This window comes from Sabethes cyaneus, chromosome 3 (genome assembly GCF_943734655.1).
Source record: "Sabethes cyaneus chromosome 3, idSabCyanKW18_F2, whole genome shotgun sequence".
NCBI classification, from domain to species: domain Eukaryota; kingdom Metazoa; phylum Arthropoda; class Insecta; order Diptera; family Culicidae; genus Sabethes; species Sabethes cyaneus.
The window spans coordinates 187,913,606-187,934,238 of NC_071355.1; the positions used below are offsets into that span (position 1 = coordinate 187,913,606).

The 20,633-nt window shown below is 41.7% G+C and overlaps 1 protein-coding gene across 1 annotated transcript in view; it reads left to right on the top strand.

Moving 5' to 3' along the window:
- Window positions 1–1,680: 1,680 nt before the first annotated feature.
- LOC128739170 (protein madd-4) overlaps window positions 1,681–20,633 on the top strand; it is a 92,055-nt gene continuing 73,102 nt past the window's right edge. Inside the window, exons 1-3 of the mRNA XM_053834599.1 lie at window positions 1,681–1,701; window positions 1,803–1,930; window positions 2,999–3,176. Of these exons, the coding sequence (XP_053690574.1) occupies window positions 1,696–1,701; window positions 1,803–1,930; window positions 2,999–3,176 (312 nt within the window). The 5' untranslated portion in view covers window positions 1,681–1,695. The remainder of the gene's footprint in view (window positions 1,702–1,802; window positions 1,931–2,998; window positions 3,177–20,633) is intronic.

The window sequence follows — 20,633 nt, forward strand, 5'->3', positions numbered from 1 at the left end:
TTGGTCCCGGATCCTCCAATATTTGCCTCTTCGTAGTTCATCACAAGAATGAGCACCTGTTTGAACAGCATCTGTTTATATAGCATCGCCTAGTAATGTCTTATTTCATTAGAACACTTTCTAACGGACAAATATCTATCTTATTAGACCACACTGTGAAGTTGCAGTGCCGTCAGAAATGTTGCCATTTCGAATGAAATATTTTATTTTCTGCTTTAAAGTTTTAATAATTAGTATCGGGTAATTGTAACATTTCATCAAACTCATATCTCCCACAAAGTTACATAGAAAAATAGTAAAGCTTGATTTAAATATTGTTGAAATTTTGTTATTAATGTTTGAATATTGTATATTGTTTGTATTAATAAGTGTAGGGTTTCAAAATTTTGTAAAATTCTTCAACTGTAACATGTACATCAATTTCTAAAAATCCAGCCGATTGCTTCCAAATACAGGCGTTGTTAGAATAAATTAATAAATTGGTCTACGATATCTGCAATTATCTACGATATGCAACATTTAAGCTAGGGCTTTTTTTCTAATTCCCGTCGTAATAAGTAAAGCCATTCTAATTTTCAGCATTTGTTGGATGGATTTAATGAATACTTCAAAAGTTCTTGTGCTGATTTGACTAAAACACACTTACCTTCCGATCCGTGAACTTTGAAATCACTGAAAAGCGACTATTAAAGCATATTATTGAAATTACGCAACTGACTTTATTTCAAAAATTCGTCGTACCGTTTTAAAATCCGTCCATCAAAATTTTTCATCGTCCGAACTAAAAATCACAACAATGTTTACGAAGCTAACGCGCATGTATTTGTGTATGAAGGCATAACAAATGTTATTCTGCAAAATTTCTGCAGGTCAGGCAAGTTTTCCTGGCTGTAGAATAAGGACAATGCCTTGCGTGAGTTATTTTTATTAGTGAATGACGGAAATTAAAACGATTAATCGACATTTTCTTCTTCGTCGCACGAAAAAACGTAGGAAATTTGGCTGGTAGGACGTCTTTAATGATAAAAAGCATTTAAATAGATCTCAGCTCACTTTGATTGATCGCGTATGATAGACAACAAACTGAAATATCAGGGAATAACTAGCTTTGCATTGTGTGTCATAAAAATGCGGATATTTTTAATAATTTGTGTTGGATAGGACGGGAATAGGCAATTACGACGAAGCAGCAACATACCCTAACTCAAATGGTATGAGCTAGATTTATATTTCAAAGAAATGGCTTGCGGTATCCACATTCTAAAATCAATTGAACCAAAAACTAGAGTTAGGTTTTTTTTACGAATATCTCTCATACATTTTTGTACAGTGTTCTCAATGATTTCATCCTAGTGATTGGATCTTCTTTCCATTTCTTTGAGAACTCTACGAAGGGCTGCATTTTGGAACAGTTTTTTTATTAATATTGAAAAATTAAATCCAACCTGCAACAGGGACTACAAAGTGGTATTGTAATGCATAAATTAAATACCAACCTAGCCGTGAACATCATTTTAACCTAAGTGTTTGTTCTCTGTTTATTTTCAGAAACGCGCGAAAGCTCAGGGTTGGTCATCGTGGACCGAATGGTCAACGTGTTCCCGATCTTGCGACGGTGGTGTAGCATACCAGCTTCGACGCTGTCATGCACCGCACGGCTGCAAGGGAGACGCGGTGCGATACAAAATCTGCAACATGCAGGTAGGCTTGAAAGCGTTACACTTTTGCATAATCAGAACCTTCCCCGGCGTCCGCACAACGAGAGCGTATCCTAATAGAAGATGCTTTTTGTCTTATTACAGCCATGCCCGGAGCAGCAGGACTTTCGTGCCCATCAGTGCTCGGCGTACGATGATGTGCCCTACGATGGTGCACTGCTCAAGTGGACTCCACACTACGACTACTCGGAGCCGTGTGCTCTGACGTGCAGGTAACTTGTTTGCGCGTTTTCCAGTTGGAAAATTTTACCCGAAAAACAAATTGCTCTCTACAAATTGCTAGTTGCTCCGCTGTAAGGTGGTTTTCAGTAACGAAAAATAAAAACCAATTCACTGGACTGACTCGCTACGAGCAGCTTCGAAATTTCCCGGCACGGTTTTCTTTGCAAAGCTGTGTACCGTTTCAAACGAGCAGAAAGTGAAATTCAACAGTTCTCCCATAACTCCTAATACCGAATATAATACCTTTGCTCTCGGCAAATGCCCCGCCATGTATCTTCCTGGCAATAGCGGCACTGCATTACACGGAATCAGGCACCAGGGAGTAGTAGCGGTCGATCGACGAGCTTCGTTCATCTTCATTTCCGGCAAAGCCTTTCACGACCCTGATGGAAAACGCTTTTTGCTGCTCGCCTGTTTCTTTTATGCTGTGCAAACGTGGATTGTGCTGTGTTGTGTTTAGGAGTTGGAGCTTTGCTTTTTTCTTTTCGAATCATTACAATGATTTGTCGCCACATCCTGGATTGTAAGTTAGAAAATGTAGGATACAAACTTGCGCCATTTCCGATTTTGTGTTTTCGATTTTACAATTAAATTTTACATTTCAGATTGATGATGAGAGATTAAGTGTGTACTTACGTTTTACAGAGAACTAAAGCAGCCGATTGCCAAGGGATAGATTTTAAACTTTTTTCTTTTATCAATTTTTTCCGACGAAAAAAGTTTTAATTCTACAAGGCAAATTGCTCAATCAGCGCAGCTGCTCTAAACAGAAATGTTCCAGAAAATAATATTTGTTTATGTGCTGCTACGAGCAAAATGTCTGCGAAACAAATTCGTCTTGACCCTCGTAAAACGCCAAGTTTCGTTTCAGCAGCGAAGATAAAATTTCTTTCATTCCAAGCCTACGAGCCAGTGAAGTTGCTGGTTAAAGAGAAAGTTTGCTTTTTTCTTTTTCGATTCATAGTCTGCTCGTATTGATTTCGTTCCAACGAAAATTAGTTGTGAAAAATTCATTTGTTTTCCTTTCCTAACATCTATGTATACTTCCTTCCTTTCAGGGGTCGACCACAGCATCTGCTGGAAGATATGCCGGATTCGGCGGCTGCCAGCGAGTCCTTTCCGCCCGTAGCTGGCGACGACGAGCCTAGCGTCATAGTGCAACTCTCGAACCGAGTCCAGGACGGTACCCGGTGTCGTCCCGGAAGTCTAGACATGTGCATCCAAGGCAAATGTCAGGTAGGTAGTGGAAAATGATTTTAGTCAGTTCCCGTGCGGTCGGCAAACAAAATTGATTCTAATATATCTGGAAACTCACATAGTGTAATAAAGTTTCAATCATATTTTATACTGTCGTCTAATTTGCAAATACCAAATCCTAAATATTTAAAAAATTGTTCTGAAAATTTTCAATGAATAATTGAAATTTTTTAGAGTGTAATTATTTGTTAGCATCATATTATTCAGCTTTCAACCAATTAGTTTATTTAAGACGACGGTGGTGCACTATCAATTCCTGCTTTCCATCTTGAGGCACGACGCGGTACAAAACTAATGAAAACCATCTTCAGTGATAGGCCGTCGCTAAAAGCATTCTTGTGGTACACCAAATAATTGACTTTTAGACAAAAGCTATCTCCAGGCAAAACGTCTTCACGACGACGACGCTGGAAGTTTGTTTCATGTGGCAGCTCTGTTATGTACAGGACAAGATATACAAATTCAGCTGCCAAACCAACATGGCTGCTACAATATACCAAACGACAATCATTGTGTTCTCTTCCTTGAAACAGCCATTTTAGATTATGCGGCGTACTACCAGCAAGTAAATGTTTAGAAAAACTCCTCATGGCAACCGACAGCGTCAATTCATTTTCTAAAGATCCTTCGCTCTCCAATCGGCTAATGCATCAGGCTGCGAGATAAAGAAAATCTTTTCTACGCCTAGCAAAAAAAAAAGCAAAACAGCAAAAGCCGACAAAATCAAATCTGTATTCAAATTAGTTCTAAGACCAAAAAAGCTGACTCTTCTTGGTGCGGGCGGCCCCGCTGCCGGCTGTAAAAGTCACTCCGCTATGGATGGAATTGAATGATTTTTAGTAGAAAATTGGAACAGTCAAGCCTTTCATTTTCACGCAACCCACCGGTGAATAACCGCTCATTCGTCCCAACAAAAGGACCTTTTGGGGCTGGGATCGGGATGCGTAATAAATAATAGCCAAATTTAATTTTCTCTAAATTATCATCCCATGATTGTTTGCTTCTCATCCACGGAGTCGTATTTCGGTCCAACAACGATGGAATTTCCCCTGCCCGAATCGAGCGCCTACACCGACAACAACGGCGAGGACGACGAGGATGCCGACGACGACGACGACGACCGACAGACATTAGGGGCTTATTAGTTCCACTCTGCGAGGGCTGTCTTTTGCGGACCGTTTTTGCCGCTTTTGCCGGTGGCGACGACGACGACGACGACGGACGAGCACTAAATTGTATGCTGGTCTGGTACGGACGGGGGAAAGTTTTGCTACACAGTAATGGAGTTGAATATCTGACATTACATCTTTCCTTGCATGTGCCACTCCATTTCTCGCACTGGGCCAATCCTTATCAGACAATATGCTCGGAATGGAAATTTCCCACGATTGGAGGGGCGCATCGAGTAAAAGATATGTCAGACGCAATGAACGAAGCATCAGAATTAATCGTTTCAAGTCCGGGCTGAAATCGTTCACAGCAAAAAATGATTGTGCTATAAAATCAAGCCTTTGACTGCGCATTCCTTGAGAGTGAAACAAAAACTCGAACAATTTACATTTATTTAGATAACGAAGGCAGAATATTTGCACGGAATGTTAAAAAAACATAATCACGTGGACTGTTACAGTAAGCTCAATCAGTTGTTTTGATTGATTATTTGAAATAAATCTTATTTTTCTTAGAACTCTCTTCTTACGATTGTACACCTTAAGGAATAATAAAAAGCCTACAAACTTTTATCCGAAAGACTATGCAGCCGATTGTTAGAGTACGAGAAGGACATGACTACCGTACGATCTATGTGGCCAAAATAGGGGAAACTGATAAACGTCTCGCCGAGTTGAATAAAATTTTCAACGTGTCAAGAACACAAGAAAGTACTTACTTCTAGCAGCGTAGAGCCGAGGTGGCTCCTGCCGTATCAAGAATTCTTCAGAATCTCTACTGTATACGGTCCTGAGTTACTCGACACATGCAAGTCGGCTTCAACCTGGTCGAGCCATCTAGTACGTTGGGCACCTCTATTCCTGGTGCCTGTGGGGTTTTGAAGAGAACGGATTTCACTGCACAGTCGTCCACCATCCTTGCGACGTGGCCGGCCCACTAAGTGTACGATGAGAATCTCTTCAAGTAGCGCAGTTCGTAGTTCATACGACTCACCACTCTGCAGTGTTCGTTTGTACTCCGCCGAAAATAATTTACAAAACCTTTCGTTTAAATGCGGCATACTGCTAGATCAAAGCGTTTTACGGAGGGAAAAGTAGACTCGACTTCCAGCCGATTCGACCACCCAATGTAACCCAATGCTCCTAGCCACCGCTTATAGTCTGGCGTATAATGCCACCCCCATCCCAAGGTTTCTAGTAATGATGACGAGGTCGTCCGCGAAAACTAGGAGTTGGCTACATTTGCTAAAATCGTTCCTCTCGTTTCGATGCCCGCATCACACCTTCTATAGTGATGTTGAATGCGATACAGGATCCTATGATCCTCTTGCCGCAACCCCCTGTGCGATTCGAAAGGACTCGAGAGTGCCCCGAAGACACGCACGTAGCACATCACTCGCTCCAGAGTAGCTTTGATCAGCCCCGTCAGTTTGTCCAGAAAACCGTTTTCGTGCATTATCTGTCATAGCTGTTCGCGTTCGACTGTACCGTATGTTGCCTTGAAGTCCACGAATATATAACGCGTGGGCACGTTGTACAGCCGATGTAAAAGTTTGATCCGTAGTAGCACGAGACCGCCTAAATCCCGCTAGATAAAGTCCTACAAATTCTCTTGCTATTTGATAGGGTTAGATGATGTAACAACATTTGGAAGAGCACCTCGTATGCTGCGGTAATTATAACACTCGAGCCGATCACTCTTTGGTTAGATGAGACAAACCATCACCACTTCCAACCCATAGAAATTATCCAGTAAAGTGCCGTTGTTAGTAGTTCTGTGCCATTTTTTTAGAGTTCTGTCGGGAATTGGTCCTTTCCGGCGGCTCTATTTTGTTTTAGCTGACCGAGGTCAGATGACAAGCTTTTTTCGTTGGCAGGCACTCTTAGGTGAAAATCCGTTCCGCATCCGCCATTGACATGCCCATCGAAGAACTACTGCGAGTAGTGATGTCCGTTAATCGTTCGATTAATTCAACTAATCAAATAACACATGGAACATTCGAATAATTTTTAATCGAATACTGCCAGCACGAGTAGTTGCATTAATCGAATAGTTCAATGAGTACGAATAATGCCCGAATAATGCTCGTTAATCGTTCAAAATCGTTCGATTAATCGAATTAATCAAAGAAATATTCGAATATTTTTAATCGAACACCACTGACACGAATAGTTGAATTAATCGATTAGTGCAGACAACGCTCACCGATTCATCGGTAATCGAACAATTGAAAATTTCGGACATCACTAACTGCGAGTTGTAGTCCAGCAGGCTTCGGTGTGTATCCTTTATGTGATTGATTCACTTTCTCATAGAACTTGAGTGTCTCACTTGCCCGGAATAGTTGTTCTAGCTCTTCACGATTTCTGACCTCCTTTTGGCGCTTTTTCCTCGTCAAGGTCGTAGTCAACTCATTCCGCGCTCGTCGATACTAAGCCAAATTTTCCCATGTGGCATTGCTTAGATAGCGTTTCCAAACTCTTTTTTGCCTTCCCATTACTTGTTTTCATTGGGTTTTCTGGAAATGCGACTGACGCGGCTGATGAAAGCTACCCTGGAGCGAGTGATGTGCTACGTGCGCATTTCGGGGACACTCTCGAGTCCTTTTGAATCGCGCAGAGGTTAGCGGCAAGAGGGTGGACTGTCCTGTATGTTATTCAATATCACTATCGAAGGTGTGATCCGGCGAGCGGGCATCGAAACGAAAGAAACGATCTATAGCTAGAGTAGCCAACCTAGCTTTCGCAGACGACCTCGACATCATTACTAAAAACCTTGGAACGGCGGAGGCAATCTACGCCAGACTAAAAACGGAGGATAAGAGGATAGGGTTACAAATCAATGGGTCGAAAATCAAATATATAGTAGGAAGTAGCTCTAGAGAAAGCAACGTTTACCTCCCACAGACAGTGACTATTGACGGCGATGAACTGGAAGTGGTTGATAAGTTCGTATATTTGGGATCTCTGGTCACCGCCGACAATAATACGAGTGACAACGCAATTAAGCTGCAAATCGAACCTACTTTTCCCTCCACAAAGACGCTTCGATCACGGATCATATGCCGGCACAAAGCTGACGATGTACGAAACGCTAATCAGACCGGTAGTCCTCTACGGACTTGAGACTGTAACTTTGCTTACGGGAGACATAGGTACACTTGCCGTATTTGAACGAAAGGTTTTGCGGACTATTTTTGGCGGAGGGAAACGGATAACGGAGGGAAACGGATAGCGGAGAGTGGCGTAGGCGTGTGAATCACAAGGTTACGAGTTGCAGGCACTACTTGGAGAGTGGTGAGTCGTAAACCTGGCGGAAGTCGGGAGACTACGGTAGGCCGGACGGATATTGGACGATTGTGCAGTGAATTCTGTTCACTTCAAGAACCCTACCGGCACCAAGAGTAGAGGGACCCAACGTACTAGCTGGATCGACCAGGTTGAAGTCGACTTCCGTGTGTCGAGCGCGCTACGAATTGACGACGAGGAGTCCAGGACCAAGTACAATGGCGAAGAATTCTTGATACGGCAAGAGCCACCACGGCTCTCGGCTGGTAAAGTAAGTAAATACGTGTTGGCATTCCCTATGCATGGGAGGTTTCTGCATCCAGCACCACGGTTGTCTTCGAGAGTCGCAGTACCTAACTTCACAGAAGAAAATACTTCTCGGCAACACGCGAGTTCCCTAATTGTCGAATGCATAACCGGCGGCTGCGTTACGAGGTATATACCGTCGATGGTTTTGAACGCTACTAGGTAATGATCCGAGTCGATATCCGTATTCCGTAGAGAGCGTATGTTGGTGCTGTTTGAGAAAAACCGACCAGCGATGACAATATGGTCGATTTGGTTCAGTGTTCGTTGATGAGGTGATTTTCAGGTGGGTTTGTGGATATCTTTGCGAGGAAATTAAGTGCTTCTGATCACCAGACCTCGGGAAGCTGCAAAGCTGGTGCTTCGCTGACCGTTATCGTTCGTGTCGGTGTGCAGGCCATAAGACCCTATCACCGGTCTATATATTGCTGCCGATCAAGGCGATCATATCTCCGATGAGAATCTTGATGTCCCATGGCGAACAGCTACGATGCTTCCAGTTGTGCATAGAATCCTTCCTTCTCGTCATCGGGTTTACCTTTCCATGTGGACAGTGCGTTTTCGATGATACAATTGAAGAAACAGTCTTCCAATATCAACATACACATCTTCTCATTGATCGCCTTCCAATCTCTCACGCGATCCTGCATTCTGCCCGTCTCTACAAAACCCCTTCAAAGCTCGTTAGTCACTCCATCATCGCTCTGGTTGAATTGGGCCATGCAGCCAAGGATCCTCGGCACCTTCTCGCCTTTACAAAAGGGTCTCCTGTAGTGCCACGAGGCCGAACTTTCGGGGTTCTAAGTTCTAAATACTCTTTTACCACCTACACAATTCGGCGATCTGTTACAGTTCCCGGTACTAAGCATTTATTCCATAATCTTATTTCGTCGCCTTTGTCAGTGCCAAATGATTGGCCTGTTACTTTGGTTTGAGCAGGTTTCCTAAGGCCACGCTACCAAGTATCGTGATGGGGCTGCCATCTTAGGAGTAGTGCCGAAACAACCACCGCAGTCACACCATCGCGCATTCAAATTTACACTGTCCGTTTACTGGTGGAATACGAACGCTTTGTATAACACAATTAGCAGTTCGCTCAGTCATACCTCCGATTATACAGCAGAACGAATGCGGTCTGATCTTTTTTTACATTTTTATTTCGATCAAGTTTCCTTTACAATTTGGAGCAACGAGCTTACACTTTTCATTATGAACACAAACGACCTCGAATGGGTGCCTCTTTATTTGTCGCTATACGCCCTTAGTTTCCACCGGGGTTGGTTACCCAATCTCCGCTAAGGTTGCTCGTATTCCGGCTGGTACCACGAAGAGGTAGGGATAGGAGTTGCTGAATAAGAGGCAAAGCACTACTATATGGGGTTTATGTTACACATAAGCCAGCCCTTCACCAAGAACTAACAAAACAACAATGAAAAAGTAACGAGAAAAATAATGAAGAATTTTCCAAGAAGATCGCTCCAATCGTCCTAAAATTGGATATTCGATATTCGTTTATAGTAATTCTCGTTCAAACGGGGCCACATGAGGACTTCAAATATTAGAACTTTTGTGCTTGATTGATTGAAAATGGTTAAAAAGAGAAAACTACACTCGTAATATCTCGAAATAGTGAACCCCTCGTTCACCAAGCGGCCCAACAGTTTCAAACTGATTCACATAACGACACGGTTGGATGGATGTTGGATTTTGTAAGAAAATTAAGTTTTTCATCATGAGCGCACCAACCGATTTTAATTTCAAGCTCTCCATTAGAAAACTGAGAAAAAATGCTATCCGACTCATGTAATATTTTCTGTCATTTCAAAATAGGGTCACTAGAATGATTTCTAGAATGACTAGAATGATCGAGTATATTTATTTTGTCTGAATAACCGGATTTTAAACATTTTGATGGCGCGTTGATCCTAGCCACCTAATATGCACGATAAAATTTAATGCGCATATGCTGCACAACCACATATATCGAAACTATTGAAAATTTGTTGATTATTCTTTCGGATACGTGAAAAACCGCGTTAATTCAAAAATCGTCATAACATAAACCGTGTTAAATCAAAAATCGTCATAAAAAAATCGAGTTAATTCAAAAATTATAAAAATAAACCGTGTAAAAAAAGACTTGAGTGTACATGAAAAAAGTCCCAATTGATCCGATGTTGCTCAAATTGAAGGGGTAATATTTTTGTAACCAGAGGAAACTTTGAACGTTTGTTTGATATTTTTTCTGAAAAACTCATCGCCTGCGCAGCATTCTCGTCACCTATCACCCTCCTACATCCATAATCATACGAATCGTTCCGCTGATTTTATATCACGCGGCCGCTTATGCTCTCTGTTACACTGCTAATGGCTGAGGGTCTTCGTCCAACTCGTACTCTTCCGGCAACGCTGCTTCGAGTCGTCGTTGCTTCAGCCGCGCGAGATTTAACCGAGGCTAGCGTCGGTACCAAATAAAGGGTGTCCCACATGTAACGTAACACATGTAACGTGGTGTACCACGGAAAAAACTCTGTAGAAAATTTCGATGCCATAACCGTATGCTCGCACCTTACACTTTACTCCATTCATAAGATTCTGTACAACATCTGGCTGCAGGTTCTTCTTCAAAAACCCAAACGATCGTAGGGCCCCTCGTGTTGCTTCATCAGAGGAAGCAGACATTTATGTAGATAGGTAGACAGGCCTTGAGGTAGATCTACCCATTTACGGTTCCGATAGTCATGAATGGCGCACTCTGTTTGCCACATGAGCAGATCGCTTGCCAAATTATGTAAGTTTTGGTAAACTTTGAAAGCTTTTGCTTCCGAACTTCCACTGAAACATCAAAATTGTGCTGGGCGTTGTTTTCAGAGTTTCGCAGTAACGTTTAATCACACGGCTGACCGTTGACTGCACGATTCCGAGTGGTTTTCCAATGAGAGATTTGAAGATTTTGTAGGTGTTTGCGAAAATCAATTCGCGACGTTGCTTTTCGGGTAACGCCATTTTTTCCAATTTTCGAAAAACTGACAACGATAAAAATACAGTCTAAACAATACACTCTAAACTGCTTCTATCCAAATTTTCAAGAGAAAATACCCAATGGGTAATTTTCTTAAAATTCTTAGAGAAGCCGTGTGCCGTGGTCGATCAGTGTTTTGGTCTGATTTGGTGATATCCAGGTGTACTGAAGTAAGAGTCCATGCGCGAGGCAGAAGATACTACAAGGTCGATAAGTTTAAGGCCCTTTCGTAGGTCCGCAGGTGTACGCTGAAGACTCCAATCGCCGGCCGGTATTCCTCCCAAGTAACAATTTAAGTTTTATTGAGATCTTATTGTGGTTTTCATGACAAATTTTGGTCGCCAGAACCGTCAAAAGTATGTAATAAAACCAGCAAGGTTACTTGGGATGATATCATCATGTTGATATCATGTTTTGGGCAGCGGTAGTATTAACGCTCCAACTGCGCGTAGAATTGCTCGTTGCCGACTTTTGAGGTGAGGACTGTGCACATTAAAGATTATTATGTATAAGAACCGACCTTTCATTCTCAACTGGCGCATTCGTGGGAAAATTAGGTAAAGAAGGGTCATTAAGGCAACGCTTATTAAGTTTGTATAATGTGCCTCTTTACCCAAACTGGGGGATCCGCAGATCGAACCAAGCAAACAAGAGCCAAATACAGCCAGATTCGAGCCCAACTCTTATTGGTGAACCTTTGAACCATACTCAACTGGATAAAAAGGAAACTCTACAACCCCCTTATTAGGCGCGCGACGTATTTTAAACTCAACCAGCAAAGGTAGGTTGGGTTATTTTTAAACACAAATTGTACTTCTTCCGCCTCGTTTTCAAATTTCTGTTGCTATCGGCAGCAATAACATCGACACTGAAGTTCCTCGTTGAATATTCAGTTTGGTCAGGCCACCAAACACGAATGATAAATGTCAGGTAGCGATTAATAAATACCTGCAATTTTTGCGTTGTCTCCGCTGAACCGCTTCGCGTTTCGCAGGCGTACAGCAATACGAATTTACGTTTAAGTTGAAAATTAGGGATCTGGCATATAAAGTGGCCTGGTTTGAGTGGCAGATGTTACGCAGCCCTGCAGACTTTCCTGATCCGTGTGGCTATATTTGTTTTGGTATCACCATCGGATGTTGTCAGCTGCTAGAGGGAATAATATCAGACATTATAAAATCAGAGTTGAAATATCTGAAGTTTTACCAAAAACTGCGCTTTGCCAAGTTTACTGTGTACTTTTTGATTATAAAATCGATTGCCATAAAATTTTGTTTAAAAACTGTATCTTAAATTGATAAACCTTGTCCACCGTACGTATAAAATGTAAATAAAATATATATAATATATAATACACCTGTGAGATTAAATATTTTAGGATGCTTAAGCAATATGTCGAGAATGATTGACCTTTACCAGGGGAGCCTAAAATATTTACTTCGTCGCAAACAGTCAAAATGTTAAAGAATAATACAATCACGCTTTTCTTCAAAGCAATCATCTCCCCTTAATGCAAAGTAAAACGAGCGGATGGAGAAAAGTCACCCATTTCCCACTTGAATTAAAACACGCCTTTCATTGCGACGTTTTCCGCATCTCTCCGTCCCTCCATCCCACAAGTTTCGAATTCCTTCGGTGGTTTACGTACTACTACTGTTGTTATGTGATCCTAGTGCAATCGAGGGCAGGAGACTTTGGAACTGAAATTACAGCAAAAGTACTTGCGCTTCTATTATGAAGAGTGAGTGAGTTGTTCCGCATTTTTTCCTTTCCATCTTCCTCCTAGCCAGCCGCAGCATCTTGAGGAAGTTTGTCGGCAGCAAACGGGGTCAATCCGACTTTGCCTAGCGTATGTATACATAGCTACATCTATGCTGCCGGAGATTGTTTCTACTTAGTTCTAGTCTTCACCGTCTGAATCAGAATATTCACCAGCTCAAAGTTCCATTCATATTTTATGTGCTTATTTGCATTACATATTCAACAAAATGTTCCGCACATTCTTGTTCCATCAACCAAAAACCATACATCGTTTTAGCAACACATTTTCCGAGTTCAAACTGGTTGGTCGCATATCGAATCCTACATATACACAGAAGAAGAGACGAGAGGTTGAAAGTTTCATGTCACTACTAACTACAATCCCTTTTTAGGATGATGTCTCATTCTCGTTCTTCGGTCCCGGTATGACCCCGTATTGTGTTGGGGAATTATGTGAAAAATGCATGTGTGACTGTTTGGAACGGGAAAGCGCCCAACTATGAGGGAAGTGATAATGGTCAAAGTGGAATTTACACGCTACATAAATCGCCTTCATGTGGTTCCACGCTGTGGTTTGGTTTGGTGCTCCACTAACGAACTGTAACAGCGAGGACCTGGGTTTTCCTTTCAATTTAAGACCGGTTTAATTATGCCTTCGTATGAATGTCAGAACAATGCCAGCCGGGTTCGGTGCACTTTTTTTGAGAGATTTTTCAGCGGAAACGCTAAATTTTCACTAAAGCAATTTGAGAAAATTAATTATACTGTTTACAATCCCGTAATCCAAAAACCGAAAAGCTTTGACTACATGCCGGGATTGAAATAAATCCACATTGAAAACTTTAATCCCCCAGCTCCGGCTGTAATGCCAATCGAGGCTGGCAACTATTAGTTTCATGATTAACAGATTGCTGCGAAATCAATCCAATAATCTACCGCCCGGAGCAGTTTATAAATCAAAACAATCAACCGCTGCGCATCTGGCACCGGTTGAAATTTTCCTGCCAGCAAATTTATTCCCACTTTATACAAGAGAATTGTATACTTACGTGCACCGTAACAGTGCCAGTGGGAGGTATGAACGTTATGTACAAAAAGTCCTTCCTTCGGTCTATTTGTACTTGCGTTCTTCGATTCGGGGCGTAATAAAGCACTGTAATTTAGCGATAAACTTTTTCTCCGTTTCGTTATGAATTTATTTCGTCGTTTAGAGTCTACCACCACCGCCACCGCCACCGGTGATGCTGCGGTTGCTTTGCCTTTACTACCAACCACACGCAGAGCAAAATAAACCATCCACTATCCGACTTCCGTTGTGGAAATTCCGCCTGAAGCCAGCAAGTAGAAAAAAATAATGATCCAAGGCGAATTCAAATCATTTTCTTAGGCACGAAAAAAGAGTTTCCGTTTCGGCGATGAATGTCTTAGGGAATCAGTCCCCCGCGAACGGCTACCGGAGTACGTTTCCGGCGGAATAGGTTGAGCAAGAAGCAAATGTGATTTAATGAGGATTTAAATATTTTTCCAGGCTTCCTAAGCAATAAAAATTTAACTTACAATCACTGTTTCGATATGTGTTTTGTGCTTAGCAAAACTATTTTTGAATACTCTTCAAGTGGTTCATCTGCGTTGTACCACTAATCAAGTTTAGTAATATCCAATAGGGCACGGGAGGGTATTTTCAGCCCATTAAGCCACCCAAGTAACACACAAAACAAGTTAGAAAATAAACTTCATGGAAAGTAGTCGTTTAAGAGTACTATAAACGTACTTTGAAAACATATGTCGTTATTATTAAGGTTTTGAGATGTTTTGTGATAACATGAATTTATTTGACAGCTCATATCAAATGAATAATGTTTGTTTTTGTCAACATGTTAACACGAAGTTTTTATTATGTCTCCATTACTAAATTTAAACTACTGGAAGAACAAGTTGTTGCTTATGCTATCATAACGTTTTAAAATGGTATGAAATAACCTGATACATACTTCTTTCAATTGTTGTTTCATTAGACTTCAATTTTTTGCGCTTTTCTGGTAATAGAGAAGTTCTGATGTATGTAATGTTATACTATTCTATAACAAGCTGTGTTGCTTGGGCATGGCATCTATTTTTTCGGCCTATGGCCTAGTTCTAGTGAAAGAACAGGTGGTTTTGACGTTCTTTGAATAAAAAATAGTAGATTGCTTACAGTACTGAGAAATTAGTTATAACATATTAAAATTGTATGTCGGCAAAGTATTTTTATTGACGAAAGAAGAGGCAAAAAGGCTGAATTTAGAAACCTGCTGAAAATATGTGTTGCTCAACAGAAAAATCTTGAAAATATAAATTTCCTATTTTTTGTGGAGGTGCATGGTACTTGGAGAATATAATTACGTACATGCGTTGCGTAACATAATTCCTCCATTTAATTCGATCCATGGCAGCTGATCTCCAGTTTCGCGGACACCCAGTGCTTGCCAGATCTCGCTCCACCTGGTCTTGCCACTTCAATCGCTGTGCCTCTCTTCTTCTTGTTCCTACCGGATTCAATGCGAAAACCACTTCAGCAGGATAGATGTCCTACCCAACATATCCGTCCAGCTTTACCCACTTTCTGAATACATACCCAGAGCCTTAGCGTGACATTGTGGCTCCCTTGGCGAAGACACAGTTTGGCGCCTTTGCATATCCTAAAACAGTGTTGTTTCCAAATTTATCGTTTTTTTTCAAGTTGTACAATCGTGTATCATTCGTAAAGCGTTCTTTATCTAGTACAGTGCTATACTTAACGTATGCATTTAAAAAATGAACTGTTTTTAGCGATTTATCGTGCGATTACACTCCCACCTGGCAATGAGTCCACATGCTGTGTACAGAAAACAATTGGCAGCTTTATTAGTTAATTTGCCTCTTTAATGGCGAAAATTATCAACCAACTACGCTCGATGCTTTAATCGTACTGCCAACTGCAGCTCGGAACGAAAATGCTGGATATCGTAAGGCACTTCGTGTCCGCCGAATATTACTGATTCAATATTTACAACATCCTCTCCCTTCTGGAGAAAGGCAAGAGCGTTTCACGGAAACCTGGTTCCGGTTGTCCAACGGTGAATTCCGACCGAAAAGTGCTGCAGCCGAAGCTTAAGAGGAAAACTGAGAATGGCAAAGTGGACTCATCGTTCCCTCATGCGTCACGGGTAGTTTACCAAGTTACCGAAGAAGGCCCTCCTGTGGCTGACAATCAGCAAGAAGGGAATGTCTAATCCTCTATTCTATCCTACGGGGCTTGCGGTGAGCGGGAAAATATACAGTATGGACCTGCCGCAAGTTGGCACTAAGAGTACAACCAACTTCCTTAAGTCCGCCCAGCAGCAAAGTATTTTTGCAGAATGCCTAATAAACTTAGGTTTCAGGAAAATTTGATCCATTGCATTAAGTATCTTTCTTAGTTTTTTTCATCGCCATTCGAAATTAAGCCGTTTTTAATGCATGTGCGCACCGCTAAGTGACGATGACAGGCACCTCGACCAACATACCGCTGCAGCAGTGTGAACAGTGTCACAGCATAGATGTCAAAACCGAAAAGTAAACAAATAAAAGCAGAAAGAAGAAAGATTTAGTTAGGAAAGATTTGTAAAGGTATAAAGATTTGTAAAGAAGCTAAAGAGAAGATTTTCAAAGGAGAGTGAATAAATTGAATAGAAGAAATTATATAGTTGAAAATAGAAGTGCCGTTTTGGTGGATAGCTGGAAAGAATTTTTCGGATAATTATAGCTACACCAGGTGAGGAAAATAGTTTTACTTCGTGAAACCATTCATTTACTAAATACGTTATTAGATTTTGTCGAACCCGCGAAGATAACCTGAAAAGAGAAGATAAAAAAAATTAGCATAAAACTATAAATGTAAGTAAATTAAAATGAATTTAAAGATATAAAACTAATGCAAATTAATAAATAGTTTCAAGCCGTTGGTAACGAAAACGTTGCTGTGAAAAAGTTTATTGCTAAAAGGGAGTAGTCCGAACAATGCATGAAATTCATGCTCTTTTCGGCGCCCTCACGAGCCAGCGACCCTGGCGGGGGCCAGTCTAACCAACCGCACGCTACGGCGCTGCATAGACCTCTTGCACGCCGTCATAGATGCTTCTTAGCACCCGCCATTCGAAAACTCCGAGTGCTTGTAGCTCCTCTTCCAGCAATGTCCACGTTTCATGCCCATAGACGACAACCGGTATAATTAGCATTTTGTACAATCTGCACTTTGTACGGGGACCCAGCTTGTTCGACCGGTAGTGTTTGTGGAGTCCGTATTAGGCCCGACTTCCGCTGATAATAAGCCTTTTAATCTCACGTTCGGTTGTCCTCTTTTGCCAGTGAGTTAAGGTATACGAACTCGTCGACTATCTCAAACTCATCCCCGTCGGATACCACGGTACACTACCTAAGCAGCACCTGTCGCCCTCGGTGCCCGCCAGCGTATACTTGGTTTAAAACTTATTTATTTTCAACCCAATCTTCTCCACTTCGCGTTTGAGTCTGGTGCAGCTGGGTATCTTCCACCGCCTCAAATGTTCAGCCGACAGCGTCCACATAGTCAGCAAAGCAGATAAATTCTGTGGATTTATTAAAAATCGTGCCCGGCACTTCGATCGCCGCTCGTATTACAACACCTTCAAGCGTAATGTTTAATAGCAGGTAGGAAAGACCATCTCCTTGTTGAAGTCCCCTGCGAGATTCAAATGAGTCCGACAATCCACCCGAGATTCTCACATAGCACTGAATCGCATCCATCGTAGCCATGATAAGGTTAGTAAGCTTACCCGGAAAGCCGTTTTCGTCCAGAATTGTTCATACCTCTTGTGGGTTTACACTACCATATGCGGCTTTGTAATTAATGAACAGGTGCTGCCTACGGACATTTCTGGAGAATCTGCCGCAATGTGAAGATTTGGACGGTTGTAGATCGACCCTCCATGAAGCCGGCCTGATAACTTCCCACGAATTTATTGGTCATTGACGATAGTCGATGGAAGATGACTTGGGAAAGCACTTTGTAGGCGGCCTTCAGGATAGTGATCGCACGGTAGTTTTTACAATCCAGCTTATTGTAGGGTAAATAACCCCGTCTTTCCACTCCTCCGGTTCATCGGGTTTCAAATGAAACCAACTGGCCAACTTGACTGGGCCCATCTTAATAAGTCCCGCTCCAATGCTTTCCTTTCCTACTGCTTTGTTGTTCTTCAGCTGCTAGATGGCTTTTATTTCGCTTATCGATAGGAATGGCACCTCTCCGTTGCTTGCTGCACCAATGAAGTCACTTTCTCCGTTATCAAGGTCTTCCGCCTGCACGCCATCCAAGTGTTCAATGTGGTGACGCTTACAAATACAATCAAAATACCTCCATCTTTATCTCTGGATAGAGATGGACATTTCGGCCCGCGGTACAAAGCCTTTGCGAGATTCGTTGAATCTCTGGAATAACTTCCGCGGGACGTAAAAGCGGTACAGCTGCTCGAGCTCTTCGCACTCCTTCTCTTCCTGGTGGCGCTCCTTCTCCTGGAAGAGTCGGGTTTGTTGTCTCCGTTTCTGTTTGTATTGCTCCACTCTCTGACGGTTGTTGTACCCACCCCCCAGCTAGCATTTTCATATGTATAAAAAAGGTAAAAATCAGCATTACGTACAGATATACATGCTAAATAAATCGTATTTCATGCGCAAAATTGGCATATCCGTACTATTTTGGAGGCGATATACGTTATTACGAATAATTTTGAGCGTTACGACTATATAAGTATTTATATACGATAATATCCGATTAAGCGCGAGTCGCTCCGTACTACTCTACGATTTTGTGCTGAAAATCGTATGTATGTCAGTCATTATCGTTATTTACGACAGAAAATGAACTTGATCCCACTTTATCCAGCTTTAGATACGATTTCGAGTTTGTTAGGAGATATTTACGATAGTTTTCGTACATTGATATACGAGTTGGTGCTAGCTGGGCCGCGCTGCGTTCTTCTCGTCCAATATCTGATGGTACTTCTCGTTAAACCATTCGTTAAGCCGATGCGGTGTCACACTGCCTATGACGTTCTCCGCTACACTGTTAATAGCAGTTTTCACGGCACTCCAACAGTCCTCAAGAGGGGCTTCATCCAGCTTACCCTTTTCCGGCAGCACGGCTTTGTGAGGTAACGCGTAGCTTCAATTTCGAGATTTAATATGGTGTTTTTCCACAAAGTTCTGAAAATATGTACAAAATACTGCATTTTAAGCTCATTTATTTTCAACTGATTAAAACAGGCGACCCCTGATTTTAACGTTCCTTACCCTATTAGTTTGTTAAACAAAATAATTCTCTATTTGTTTCTCAGAGCGAGCTTTAAAATATTTTATCAATAAATAACAGCAGCGTAGCGACGCTGGAAGATTTCCTGAAAAGTTTGAAAGTGAAACAGCGCGCCTAAATGAAAGCGAATAGGAGATAATTTTGCGAGAAAAACTACTAGAAATGGAGAAAGTTCTCCATAAGAAACGGCGGTAAATGAAGAAAGTATTCCGCGAGAAACAACCGCAGCAAGAGCACGACCTATAAGAGAAGCGTAAGATACGGGAAGAGGAATTGGTAAAGGATGCCTGCTTTCAAAAACGGAGCAAAAAAATGTAACGGGTGACAAGTAAAATTTTGGAATTTTTTCGAGGTCCCTATACTCAACAACGAACAAGCTCAGAGAGAAATAAGAGTATATATGTGTCAGAGCTCTCTTTCGCCTTTTTGTCAATATTTTTTGTTTTGTTTAGGCTTGCTCAGTTTTGCTTAAAATGGCGTCGAAACAAGAAGCAGTTCGGGAGCGCATTGTACACTTCTACGAACTGCCACAGAAATCTCTGCAAAAAGTATGCGGTACAACATTTAAAAAGCGATCATGTTGCAGCTTAACTGTTTACGACTGTTTACCGTATCCTAAAATGCCCAACAACTATTCGCAAGCAAGGTAGTAGAAGACCAGCCAAAATCATGGACGCAGAAGGACATCGTTCTCTTTCTCGTGCCTTCAACAAAAAGCCCTCTGATTTGGCTATCAATTAAGATGTGCACCAGACGAATGTTTGAAGAAAAATTTGATCCAGTTTCTACAAAAACATCAAGCAGATGAACAATACAAATTTTGGCCGGATAATGCATCATCGCATTACACCAAAAAACACAATCGTTTCCAACATTGGACAATGTATCTTTAATTTCGGTAAATCAGATCTTCTTCATGTATCTCTGTCTATTTTTGTCAGCTTGAGAGAAAAAATCCAAAATTTTAATTGTCACCCGTTACGACGAATTTCAGAAAGTGGTAGATGCCGTCGTTAAGCCGGCAGCAGATGGAAAAATAAGCTTATGCCAGCAAGAAGAAGCAGAAGAAAGTTAGGACGAACATGAAGAAGAAGAAGAAAACTGCGTTGACGTCTAAGAAGAAAGCAGCGATGATGCTCACGAGGAAAACAAAGAAAATGATGATGCAATGTTCCATCTGACTATATGAGAAAGGGCCTGCTAGCTGGCAAAAAACCGAAGAAGCCGTCTGTGCAGAATTAACAGCCATCGGAGAATAAGTAAATCGTCTGTGAGCAAGTCGTCAACAGTGACAGTAAAAAGAATAGCAGCAATCCCAGCAATAGTAACACTTCCAGAAGCAAGTTCGAATATTCGTACAGAAGCTATCCAAGTAACAGATTGCTGCCTACTCCAAAAACCTTCCAATGGTTATTATGTGGACGGGTAACGTGGATCGTTATGAGAATTGGTCGAAATTTGACCTCAAGCTCTCACGTAGAGAATCCCAAGAAAAGCTGCAGTTGAACCCTCGTTCTGTGGCAACGTTGAAGCTGCTTAGTCAAGCA